The sequence below is a fragment of the Schistocerca americana genome, chromosome 6 (genome assembly GCF_021461395.2).
Source record: "Schistocerca americana isolate TAMUIC-IGC-003095 chromosome 6, iqSchAmer2.1, whole genome shotgun sequence".
NCBI lineage: Eukaryota > Metazoa > Arthropoda > Insecta > Orthoptera > Acrididae > Schistocerca > Schistocerca americana.
The window spans coordinates 83654129-83667801 of NC_060124.1; the positions used below are offsets into that span (position 1 = coordinate 83654129).

Below are 13673 nucleotides of genomic sequence, written 5' to 3' on the forward strand. Positions count from 1 at the left end.
TGTTTGGCATCCGGGCTCTGGACATCCCTAAAGCACATATTTCTTCTGTATTATTCACACATTCTGACAGTTAAGTGTGTGTGTGTGGGGGGGGGGGGGGGCGGCGGCATGTGTGTGTGCGTGCATGCATGCATGGATGTGTGTACGTTTGAGTCTGTTAGCTATGAGGAAGTACGTTATTCAAAAGATAAATCTTGTTCATTTGGTTATGGACTGTTCAGTGCCTCAGCAAGGAGAGTGGTTCGCTTTTTTCCATTCGTTGTTCATATTCTTGCCACCATTCTCCAGATAGTATTGAGGATTTGTGTAACTAGACATACCAGTATATTTCTATGGGTGTCTTAATATCCATACCTCTATCTGCAACATTTCTTGTGTATTTCCTACCATGGTATTTGCCTGAAATGGCTCCTGCTGTGGCACCTATTGTGGCATCCTGAAACTGTACTTGCTCATGACTTTCGTTGCATTGTGAAAACATTTAAATTACGCTTACAATCATCTGTAATCTTCACAGGATCTTGAAGGCAATGTGCTTGACTCGTGGGAAGGAGTGCGTGTGAATTGCCTTTGGTGTCGCAGTGATGGAAAGACAGTCCTTGCAGCAGATACCCATCATCGTGTTCGTGCCTACAACTTTGATGAGCTTTCTGATTATAACATGTAAGTTTTTCAGTGCTCTAAAAATTTATGTTGTTGCTGGATGATGAATTCCTAAGTACCTTCTCAGATTGCAATTACAGTGTAAGTGATTTGGTGAACAGATCTGGATGACAGAGAAGAAATTGATTTGGTAATACAATATAACTAACCAAATCATGACAGGAAGCACCTGTTGACATACTATACCAATATTATATTTTAGAGAAAATAATTTAACTACTTCCATTTAATTTTTGACTTCTGATGAGTGTGTGTTGATGTGATGCTGTCATGGGATGAGAGTTTGCTACTGAGTATGCCAAAGGGCCTGTGGCAGTTTCAGATTTGCCATTGAGGATTAAAAAAAATTAATGGTAAGACATATTGTATAAAATTGCTTGCTTTGTGTTGACATAAATCGGAGCAGAATTTATGGAAAGAAACTGTCAATACAGACATAACTTACACTGACTGGGCTTTGTGCCGTGGAGGAACACTGTGACCATCCTGTAAACAAAATTCCACCCTATGTCCCTCATACTGATGCCCTTGTGGCTGTTGAACAATACCTCTCCCAACATCCTTCTGGCTCCAAACCCACAGCCCTCATTCCTTACACATCTCACCAATTACATCCTCACATGCAACTTCTTCTCCTTTGAGAAGAAGACACACAAACAAATCCATGGCTCAACCATGGGCACTCGCATGGTACTGTCCTATGCCAACCTCTTTATGGGCCATCAGGAGGAAACCCTCCTAGGCTCCCAAAACCCCAAGCCCCTTGTCTGGTACAGGATCATTGATGATATCTTGACCCAAGGACAAGAAACCCTACGCTCATTTCTCCACAAGCTCAACCCCCTTTTCCATCCGCTCCATCTGGTCCTCCTCAGCCCAGTGTGCCCCCTTCTCCCTTATCACTCAATCCATACATCTGTCCATTTCAAACCCATTAACACTCACAGAACGTACTTTTGACAGCTGTCACCCCTTCCAAACAAAAATGTTGCTCCCATTCAGCTTAGCCACCCATGGAAGGTGTATCTTGTGGACTGATGAGAATTTCCATGCCCTGTATACTGAAGGTACCAAAATACCTTCACAAACAGGAATTCCACCCCCCCCCCCCACCTCCACCATCACTCCCTCCCAACCCCCATCCACACCCACCTACCCACCAACCACTACCTTTCCCAAAAACGTAGTCTGCAAACTGATTTCTCTTACCATATCCTCAGACACACTTAATGATTCCACCACCCCTCAGAATCAACTGTAAAGGAGCATTCCCTTAAATCACCCAGTATCACCCCCGACTGCAGCAACTGAACCATGTCCTTCACCATGGCTTGAACTATTATTATACCCAGAAATGAGGGATATGAAACCCACGACCCTTCCCACCCCTCTTTAAGTGGTATTCTGTGCCCATCCAACCTACATGTCACTCTGGTCCATCCCTATGCCACTCCCATTCTCAACTCCTTGCGCTACAAATGTCACATCCCTGTGGAAGATCCAAATGTGGAAACTGCTGCATATACCCACCTAGCACATCCTACTCTTAGTTCTGTCATAGCTTATCCTATCCTGTTAGAGAAAGGAGTCCATGATGTATCTACTGGAATTTCTGCACAGTATTTTATGTGGACCTGACCACTAACCAGCTGTCGACTTTGATGAATGCCCTCCACCACACTGTGACCATGAAAATAGTGGTGAACATGCAGCTGAGGACAACAGACTCAATTTCAGTGGGCTGCTTCACAGTCTGTGCCCTCTTTATCTTCCCCTCCAGCACCAGATTTTCTGGACCTCACAGATCGATGGGAGCTATCCTTGCAACACATCCTTTGCTCCAGTAATCGTCCTGGCCTCAATCTTCAGTAACTCGCTGCACTCACATCCTCTACCCAGTTGCCTCCTGCTAGTGTGTCCCATTACTATCCTGCACACCTATTGCCACCCTCCAAACCATCAGCTACCCCACCCCAACCTCTAGTTCTGCTACTTTACTCCTAAAGTATTTACTTTCTATGAGTACTTTTCTTACCAAATTTCTTCATCGGCAATTTTAAACCTTAAGTCACACAAATAATATGATAATCAGTTTTGACTTTGTAGCTGATCATCATCAAAAGAGTGATGAGGTACTATGTAACATACTCAGAAGTGCAGCTGAGACACCCTGGGATAGTAACTCCTCACTATTTTAATACTGTCCCCTGTGTAATAAATTCACATCATCTGATGATGACTTTCTAAGAAGTTAGAACAGGTTATGATACCATTAATGAGATGTAATACTGAAAAATATAGTAACATAAACTGTTATTTCCTTAGATTGACTTTCTTGATGTTTATTAAGCATAGTCATATTCTGTGTCCTTGTTTCTGAGTGAAATGGTATGCCAGTTGTAACCACACGCTGTTGAATAAATACTAATTATTTACAATTTTAATGCAGTTGAACCTTGCAAATCTGTTCTTGGATCGTCCGACTCCCATCTTAGCCTGACTATCTCATTTCCACTGTTTATTAGGACTCATTAATGACCCATCATTTGCGCTATTGATCAGTAGACATATAGGTACTGATACGTGTTGTTGTTGGATCAGTTTTAGTATGAAATAACTTATTTCTAACTTGATCAATAAGCTTTTTGTGCACACATTTGTCTTATAAATCAGTATAGTGTTCTTGTCACTTATTAAAGTGTTTAAAACTAAATTATGGCCTGAATTAAATGTAAGCATGTGATAATGTCTTTGGTGGAGAATCTGAAAGTGCTTGAAAAAGTTTTTAAAGTCGTACAGTGTTGATCGATGATGTGAAAGGACTGGAAATATGCGAGACTTTGAAAAACCTGTAAGTGAAATTCTAGACAGTGCTTTGTAGGTGTATTTTGAGCAGGAGAGGAGGAAAGGAAATCTGTTGTCTGGACCAATCAGAAAGAAAAGGCACTGATTTCATATGAAAAATTACAGGAAACTGAAAAGTTTATGGCCAGTGAAGACTGGTTAGACATGGCATTCAAAATGTAATTATTCACAGTGAGAAGCTGTCTGCTGATGAAACAGCTGCCAATGAATTTTTTCTGAAATTTGAAAACTAACCCCTAATCAGGCATATATAACATTGATGAGTCTGTCTCGAACTACAAAATGCTCGCTACAAGACTTCTTGCTACACACAATCAATCTGTAACAGTTACAAAACTTGCAGTTTACTATTGCTCTTTGTAGTGCTGCTAATGGCAGTCACAAGATGCCATTGTGATCAAAAAAGTGAAAAAAAGGGTGGGGGGTGGGGGGGGGGGGTTTCAAAAACATTATTATTGTATCACTACTTGTATATTATTGAAACCAAAAGTGAACATAGATGGAATCCAGCCCATTTAAGGTATGGTTTTGTGACCAATTAGTTCCTGTTGCTACAAAATACATAAAATAGAAAAACTCCCTAAACGTACCATATTGATACTTGACGCTGCGACACCTCATCTGTCTGAAGATGAACTTTAAAAGACAAAATAAAAGCTTTATTTCTTCCTTCCATTGCAACATGTCTAATCCAACCCATGGACCAGGGATTCAGTGAGTGGCTGAAGAAGCGATATTGTCAAAAATACATTTGATCAACTTTAGAGAGGACTCAGGAAGGCAGAAGTTTGTTTCAAGAGATGGGAAGGCAGCAGCTCGTTTAAAGCGATGAAATCAATAAATATAAAAGTTCTGATTTGCCATAGTTTGGGAAGAAATGTCAGCATCAATGCTAGAAAAATCTTGTTGCAAACTAGGCAAAAATGAATGAAATTAAAGGTGCAACATCAAAAGAAACGAGTGAAGAGAATTAAGATGAAAGAGACAGTGCAACAATTGACGAAAGTAAAAAATAGAAACTCTAGCAATTTTGAGGCATTTTTGAACTTTACAACTGGGTGTTGAGCCCTGTGATGTAAGTGAATGGACCAGTACAGCTGACATTGACTGCACAATGGAAGAAGAATAACTGACAATCAAATCATTGACCCTGTAATTCAAAGAACCAATGAGAATGAGAAAGATCATGATAGCAACAAAGACAATGGACTTTTGGCTCAAATATAAACATACAGATGGTCAAATTGTATTTGATATAATGTTTCAGTACATTGAACAACGCTCTATGTCTACCCCAAAAGACATTTTGTGGATTGGTAATGGCAGAACATCGTGGCAAAATCAAGTTTGTTGTTTACTATGCGAAAGCTTATTACAGACCTTTTTTGAACTGCTTAAGAACAGAACATTTTTTTACTGTGTGATCTCATGTTTTAAGCAGTTAATTGAAAAACAGTTGTGTGTCACTGCGATACTGTAATAAGGTATGTACAGCTGCTAAACTTTCTCTCAAAGCAGCAGTATCTTGCCATGTGATACAGACATATTTTAGAATACAGGCAGTACTTTACATTACACTTTTGAATAAGAATTTTTAGTATGTCGGCGTTTTCTTTTCATTTCATTACGGTTTTAACATGGCATCCACTATTTCAGACAGTATTTCCAATTGAAAACTGAAGTTTTAATGTACTGTATTGTAATGGTAAGGGTCGATAAAAGTGTTCCTCTGATAATCTGATCTTTTTTGTATTCCGACCATGCTCAGTCCCATAGGTAACGAGTTAGTGAGGTTCTACTGTAGTAACTTAATGTGGACTTTTTCTTTTCTTCACTGTAGGTGACTGATGTTATAACTTCATTTTTGATTCTTTCAGAAGCAGCAAGTATGTTATTAGTGTCAGGTCCTAACAAAAATAACATAAACAGTTTCAGAAATAACTGCAACTACTCGTCTTTTGTGATGCTTCAATTTTATTTATTTATGGTGACATGTTTTGAATCATCTAGTGACTCATCTTCATCTGGTGCACGCTTTTAATAAATGTAGGGAGCATTGTCGGGGTCGTGTAGCTGTGGCAAAATAGAAAAATGAAACAAGCAGGCACTGAATGTGGTGAAAATTATTTACATTGTTGTACAGACTTAAAGGCATTACTTACAGTCATTAGCATTCTCATTCAACATGGGAATAGTTCACATTACGTGTTGTTAGCATCATTTATCCAGTGAGCTTGAGATTTCATCATACACTTTGCTTCCATGATTGCTGATGCCTCTCACATATGTCCTGGGTGATGTTCTGTGTGACATTGGGCCCTCCCTTCAATATTTTGTAACAGGAAGTAATAGTGTAATTCTCATTGTGGTTGTATAAACTGAGAGAACATCAAGTAATGAACTGTGGTATAAGGTTTGCAGGAAACTGAAGCACACAAACAAGTGTATGCCTGCACTCACTTCATTATCCATCACAAAATCTTATACTGGTGCCTCAAAAAACCCCACTGCTGCTAACAACTTCAGATGTGAATTAAATGAGCTCTGAACAACATTTGATAGAAACACATGTGGAAATAAATGTATGCAATGAGCTATGAGGAGTGGCAGTAACAGGATAGGTAAAGAAACAGAACAAATTCCTGTTGTCTGCAAACCGCATTTCAGAAATGTTAGTAAACATGTAGTCTAGGTGCTTTGCTGCGAAGATATGAAGACAATATTTCATAGTAGGCCTAAGAACCATCATTTTTTGAGGCCCACAAAGGATTCATAGATTTGTAGGTGCTCTGCAGGCGTCAGGGAAGTTCAGCTTTCAGATGAGTCGTGCAATGTCTGTGTACAGGAAACCAAGAGACTAGTAAACCCAAGTGTGCATTTTCCTTTCCTTTCTCTTTTCTCTTTTCTTTGCCATTGTTTTCCTCTCATACATATATTCATGTGAAAATGGAGTGACGTAAACATTGTGGATATATTTTTATTGTTGAAATGAATGTGTTAAACTGTGCAGTGCAGTAACTTGTCTGCCAGTGTGCAGTGATTTAGTGTCAATGAAAATCTCAGTGTAGTAGCTCGCATTCATGTTTTTAATAAGTTTTGGTGTACAAATCCTTGTCTATAAGACAATAGATCTTGTTTTTTTATTATTATTTTCATTCTTTGTGACTTGTAGTTTTCGGAATGTAGCTTAGTATTACCTGCACCACGCAGATGTGTAGTTTTGAACGTAGTAACCTGTATCCATGCTTGTTTTTGCCAGAAAATGCAGTGAACTGGTGTAGGAACAGACTCATGTTTTCATTTGAAGTTTATTAATGGGATGGATAGGGAGTGCACATCCTGTGTGCAGATACAGGAGAAGAGGTTGCAGTTCATGAATAGCTGAGGAATGTGTTGGCTATGCAGCCATCTGCAGGCTGCTGCTTTGGGGTTTAGCAGCAGCAGCAGAAAAACAGGCATGTCACATGGGATAAATGAGGTATTGCTTGTTTTGCCCATGGGCTGTGCTGCCAACGCACTTTTCCAGGGTACATGACATGGGGGACTGTGCTCACCACAGAATGAGTGGCAGGTTATTACATGTTTTTGTTGCATGAGGCAGAGGGTGACCCAATTGTTTTCACCAATTCACCCTTATCTTGATTGAAGCAGGAACACAAAATGGGGCATGGTAGTGACAGTTTACTAGTTATTATTTTCAGTATTGTCCCCAGAGTCGATAGTGGTACTTTGGTTTGGAACTGACAGGAATACCTCAACCAGTGGCTCTGTCAATCCTTGACAGTTTTAGCTGCTGGTTTTTGGATCTGCAGTGTGGGTTGGAGAACTGTAGAATTCACCATGATAAGTTAAGGTTGCATTACACAGAGGAAGCAGCTATTCAGGTAGTAGGGTACATGTAGAATCCACATGGTTTTTTTAGGGTAGTTTGAGGGCTTGTGACGAACACTCGTGACAGTATGCAAAGCGAAATCAGAGAGCTTGCAAAGCAGATTGAGGTGACTTCAACCTACTGAATAGATACTGGGATGTCTGTGGAGTCGTTGCAAATGATATGGGCAGACAGTTTTATGAAGTAATTCAGAACACATGTTCTGAAAACTGTGTTGAGCGGCTAGTTCGAAATAGAAGTACTTAAGACCTTGTAGCTATAGCTACAGTCGGGCCTGATCTTATTAACAGTATCAGTGTAGAAATGGGGTTAGTAATCATGGTGTCATCATTGTGACAATATTTACTAAAATTAATAAATCTATCAAGAAGCCTAGCGGAGTTTTTATGCTGGAAAGAGCAGTTAAGCAGTTGTTAGCATCCTACTTTGACAATCAATAGGAATCATTTAGTTCCATTATGATGGACATAAAGCAGTTATGGGCAAACTTTAAACTGATCGTAAATCATGCTCTGAAAAAACTGTGTGTCAAGTAAGTGGATTAAGGAAAGAAAAGAGATTGTTGCATTCTCACAAGTGAAAGGCGCAGGACTCGTCCCACCAATTTGACGAGTATATAACCCTTTGAAGTTTCTAAAATATTTCATTCGAGTAGGCTGTAGGAAAAGAGCAAAGTCCTCGAAAGTTTTTTAATTATATTATGAATGATGTTTTAATAACAATTGCGCAGTTAGTGGCAAGGTACAGTTGCTAAGCATACAGAGTGATAATTCAGTGGCTCGAGTTGAATTCGCGCTGTTAGCCAGTTTTTTTATTCATTGTATTTTATTCCTTGCAGTGTTAAACTATCAGTTCTAAAATTTAAATATAATTTAACAATTCAATTTATATAGGTAAAATTAATATTTGCTATTTATAGCTTGTTACGATTGCTTTTATTTGAATAATGAAAACAGTTAAACAGTGAATTTTCATAACTGCATGAAGTTCTGTATGAAAGTAGTATTTACAAAAATTCTAGTGAGGAATTATAAGCTTTTTATTTATTACAGGCAGTTGCATTACAGTTTATTGAGCGATAGTCATTAAAGAAACATTTAAAACCTAAATACTATTTTCACCATACAGATTTTATGAATGTAGTTTTGAGCAAGAACATTTTCCGAAATATGCTTCAGTGGAAAACGTATTTCATTCATGTTTTAAATGGTCTTCCCTCTGTCAGTTTCAATGCATACTGAGCATATCAAATCATCAGGGTGAAAACAGGAGCAATGAATTGATGAAGTGTAATCAGGTGTATTTTATTGCATCTTTCCTTGATGATAATTCTTGCTGTTTTTGTTACACTTTGTAATCTTTTAATTAGATTTTTGATTTGGCGATAGAAATATACATCACAGGGTTGAGCAAGATGAGTACATTTGGATGGAGTGATCTTCACTGTGCACTTTAATTTGCCTTCCTCATTGCCAAATCTTTCTTTATGCATTGTCAAATCTAGCTGGCCACTCCCATGAACCCACCAATAGAAGGAATTTGTTGTTAGCAGCATATGGTTTTAATGTTGTTTTCAAAAATTTTGCAGAAAGCTCTTTTGTTAGTTTTCCTGACTTGGAACAAGTAATGACGACATTCTTGTATTCTTCTTCTAATTTCTTTGTGGTACCAGCATCTTGAGGGTCAGATTTATTGCCAGCCTCTTGCATTCATAAAAATGCAGGGGGGGGGGGGGGCAGTTAACAGTTTCCCTGAAGTGGTTAAACTGTACTACACTGTGTAAGAGTGGGTGGTGTTGGAGAGATGAATTTTTTTTACCAAAATGGTCTTAACACCCTTGTAATCCAGGTCCTGTTATTGGTTGATTCATACTGGCATCCAGTCTGGTCAATGTTAACTGCATAATCGAGGTTGAAGTTTGTAATTCTATATTTTGTCTGTATACAAAACTTCTCTGATGCTTCCACCATTTCTTCCACACTTGCAACGTCATTTTTACAGACACACTTGGCAATTTTTCACTTTCTTATTATTGAATGTTTACATTTAAAGGTTTTTACCCAGGTATCACTAGCAATAAACTGAAATTTTTCTGATAAATATGAGAATGTGACAGCCATTGCTCATTCTTGTAATATTCTCTGCATCACTTATTTGTAACAGTCTCATGCATCCTGAAATATTTCCCATGTTTCAGAGTTAATGAATGATATTTTGTTGTTTCTAGGCCCACCTTGTTCTGTTTTTCCCTCCAAATCTGAAGATGATATTTCTTTCTTTTTTCAAAATTGGGAATCAACATTTTAGTGATGAGGACTTCCGTTTTGGATGGGCGTCAGCAAAACCAATCACTTTCTTATCAGCCAGGGACACCAGAGTATGAGAAGAATATTTGTCTGGATCATAATCATTACCATTTCCATCTGTCCTTTGAAACTGTTACAAGTAAAACTGGGCTGCATACAGCAAGAATCTATGTGGGCATAGATAGACAGAGAGAATGAGAAAATCTATAATCTCTTTCTTGAAGATTTTGTTCCTCAGGTTCAGTGTATAATATGAAGTCTTCATCATTTACCATGAAATTATCAGTTATAATTTCGATAACCTGCTCTGCAGTTGCTTGCCCTTCAGCTATTGCTGCAGGACCCTCATGTGCGTGAGGTTTTTTTTGGTTATCATGTCTTTTTCTTTATAAACTGAATAAGCTTAATCAAGAGCACTGTTTTTTTTTTATTTTTTTTAAAGATCTTCATCAAATTTTAAATTTTCTCTTCTCTGGCAGGAAATTCTTGCTTGGGTTCCATTTTCCAATAAGATAAGTCTCTGTGAAAAATCACGGCAGAAACTTGACGAAATGCTATTCACAACTGTAGAGACTGTTGCAATATCTCAGAAAACGATTAAATCAGACATGAATCATTTAAAACGATCCATTTAGAAACAATCCTCATTTAACTATATTGATTATTCAAATAAAGTAATTGTAACTAAGTGTAAGTTGGATGTATTAATTTTACGTATATAAATCGAATTATTAAACTGTATTTAAATTTTATGATTGATAGCTTAACATTGCGAGGAATAAAATACAACCATAAAAAAAATTGGATAGCAGTGAGAATCAAACTCAAGCCATCGAACTATCACTTAATACCCTTACTGATTGCACCACACCACTAATTGTGCAATTGTTATTCAAACATTGCTCACAATATAATCAAAAACTTTTGAGTGTTTTTTCTCTTTTCCTAGGACCCAGGAACTTCAGAGGATTATAGACTTGTTTCATAGAGAGCTATGGTACTAAAAAACTCAGTTTACCCTTTTGTTGCATGATTTCCTGTGAACCATGGATGGAGGATAGCAGGCAGATTCCACATTCTTAGATTTCTGGAAAGTGTGTGGCACAGTGAGACATTGCAGACTGTTAATGAAAGTTCAGACACATGACATAAGTTCTCCATGGTACGTGTGTGGCTTGAAGACTTTAAGTAATTGAACTCATTATGTTGTTCTGGACAGCGAGTGCTCATCAGAGATAAATGTATCATCAGGTATGCCCCAGAAAAGTGTGAGAGGACTACTCTTGTTCCCTATATACATAAATAATCTAATAGATAGAGCACCCAGCAATCTGCAAATGTTTGCTGTCGAAGCTGTACATTAGAGGTAGTGTTGTCGTTGACTGACTCTAAGAGATTACTGGATAAATTAGACAGAATTTGTATTTGCTGTAATGAATGTCGGCTTGCTCTAAATGTGAGAAAATGTAAGTTAATAAAGATGAGAAGGAAAAAGAGTGATACCATTTTTGAATGCAGTATTAGTGGTGTGTTGATTGACACAGTCATATTGATTAAATATCTAGGCACAATGTTGCAAAGTGACATAAAGTGGAACAAGCACATAAGGTCCGTAGAAGAGAAGGTTAATAGCTGACTTTGGTTTAGTGGAAGAATCCCAGGAAAGCTTAGCTCATCTGCGCAGAACTTGTGTGTGGCCCATTCTTGAGTACAGCTTGAGTGTTTGGCATCCCCACCAGGTTGGATTCAAGGAAGACATTGTCACAATACGAAGGCATGCTGCAAAATTTATTACCAATAGGTCTGACTAGCATGCGAATATTACAGAAATACTCCAGGCACCGTTGGGAAAGTTTAGTGAACAGTCATTTGTGATAGAGCGCTGAATGATTCTACTACCACCAATGTGCATCTCACATAGAAACTCTAAAAACAAGATAAGAGGTATGAGGGCTTATATGGAAGCATATAGACAGTTAATTTTCTCTCATTCTGTTTGTCGGTGGAACAGGAAAGGAAATGACATAGCATTGGTACAATGTACTCTCTACCATGCACCATATGATGGCTTATAGACTATGTATGTAGATGTAGAAAATGGCTCTGAGCACTATGGGACTTAACAGCTATGGTCATCAGTCCCCATGTAGAAAACTAATGTTTAGTATATATGGTTCTCGGGCGAGACATCGGATGTCATAGTGAAAACTCCACAATATTTCATCAGCGCAACTGGCCGACATCTTCAGGTGCGACGAACACACTGCTAAGGCACGACTATAGCCCACTATTTATGCCAGTCTTAGGCAGGAAGTGCACATGCGTGGAGGTGCCAAATTCGATGGCCAATAGCGACGATATCAACCGATAGCAGGAAGGACAGCAACGCCACCTGCAAGTGAAGAACCAAAGACTTTGGCACACTCACAGAGGCTGCCGCTGCTGCTCTGCGCTGCCATCGGCTGCCCCAGCGACCTCTGTCGGAAGCCACAAGCAAAAATGTGTGTCCACATAGGCACGTGACTATCCTCCCGTTGTCAACAGAATATTTATGTTGCTGGCGAATCGTCATCTGTCGTGTGACCAATAGTACACCTCTGTGCTTGATGCGACTTCAATATGGCCACTGCTGGATCCCAAGCTGTACTGAGCTGAAAGCCTGTGTCCCTGTTTACAAGATTCGTCGAGCTACATATTTTCACTGCTTCCTTAATAACACTGTCCCAGTACGAACTTGTTGACACGAGAATTTTGGTGTGTTGATAATTCATAGAATGGCCTGTACTGAGACAATGCTCGGCCACTGCATACTTCTCTGGTTGCTCCAGACGAATGTAGTGTCGGTGTTCAGTACATGTCTCTTCTACAGTGTGACAAGTTTGTCCGATGTACGGCATGCTGCAGCTACAAGGAATATTGTAAACACCGGGTCTTCTTAGGCCAAGGCTGTCCTTAGATGAGCCCGAGAGGGCTCTGAGTTTTGCCGGTGGGCGAAAGACACATTTTACTTTATGCCTCTTCAATAATCTTCCTATTTTTGAAGAGAGACCGCCAGTATATGTCAAGATGACCATTCCCCTTTGTTCTTCGCCTTCTTCCAATTCCTCACGTTGGGTAACCCGCTTCGGGTGTAAGGCACAGCGAATCTCCCATTTGGAATATCCATTTTGTTGGAAAGTGGTACGCAGATGGAGTAGCTCATTGGATAAGCTGTCTGAATCAGATATGGCTTGTGCTCTGTGAACCAACATCCTAAGTACGCCACTTTGTTGCGAAGGATGGTGACAGCTGGTGGCCTGTAAGTATAAGTCCGTGTGTGTTGGTTTACGGTACACTGCCTGACCTAATGTGCCATCTTCTTTTCTCTGTACCAACACGTTCAGGAATGGACGTTCGTAGTTTTTTTCCATGTCCATAGAGAAGTTGATGTTGGGATGAAGCGAGTTAAGATGCTCAAGAAATACATTCAGTGATGCAGTGCCGTGAGGCCAGATAACAAAGTTGGCGTCCACATATCGCCAAAAATACGTAGGTTTCAAATCTGACGACTGGAGTGCTCTCTCCTCGAAGTCTTCCATAAAAAGATTAGCCACAATGGGTGACAAGGGACTCCGAACGGGAGATTCACGGTGCCTTACACCCGAAGCGGGTTACCCAACGTGAGGAATTGGAAGAAGGCGAAGAACAAAGGGGAATGGTCATCTTGCCATACATCAGCAGTGTCTCTTCAAAAATAGGAAGATTATTGAAGAGGCATAAAGTTAAATGTGTCTTTCATCCGCTGGCAAAACTCGGAGCTCTCTTGAGCTCATCTAAGGACAGCCTTGGCCTAAGACGACCCGGTGTTTGCGAGATTCCTTGTAGCTGCGGCATGTACATCGTACAGACTTGTCGCACTGTAGAAGAGAGATGTACTGAACACCCACACTACACTCATCTAGAGCAAC

The 13673-nt window shown here is 39.4% G+C and overlaps 1 protein-coding gene across 2 annotated transcripts in view; it reads left to right on the forward strand.

Annotated features, from left to right (window-relative positions):
* The window catches only part of LOC124619801 (WD repeat-containing protein 26), a 140087-nt gene that overhangs the window by 77125 nt on the left and 49289 nt on the right, over positions 1-13673 (forward strand). For both annotated transcript variants that reach the window (XM_047146393.1, XM_047146394.1), the window contains one exon: positions 518-663. In XM_047146393.1, coding sequence (XP_047002349.1) covers positions 518-663 — 146 coding nt within the window. The remainder of the gene's footprint in view (positions 1-517; positions 664-13673) is intronic.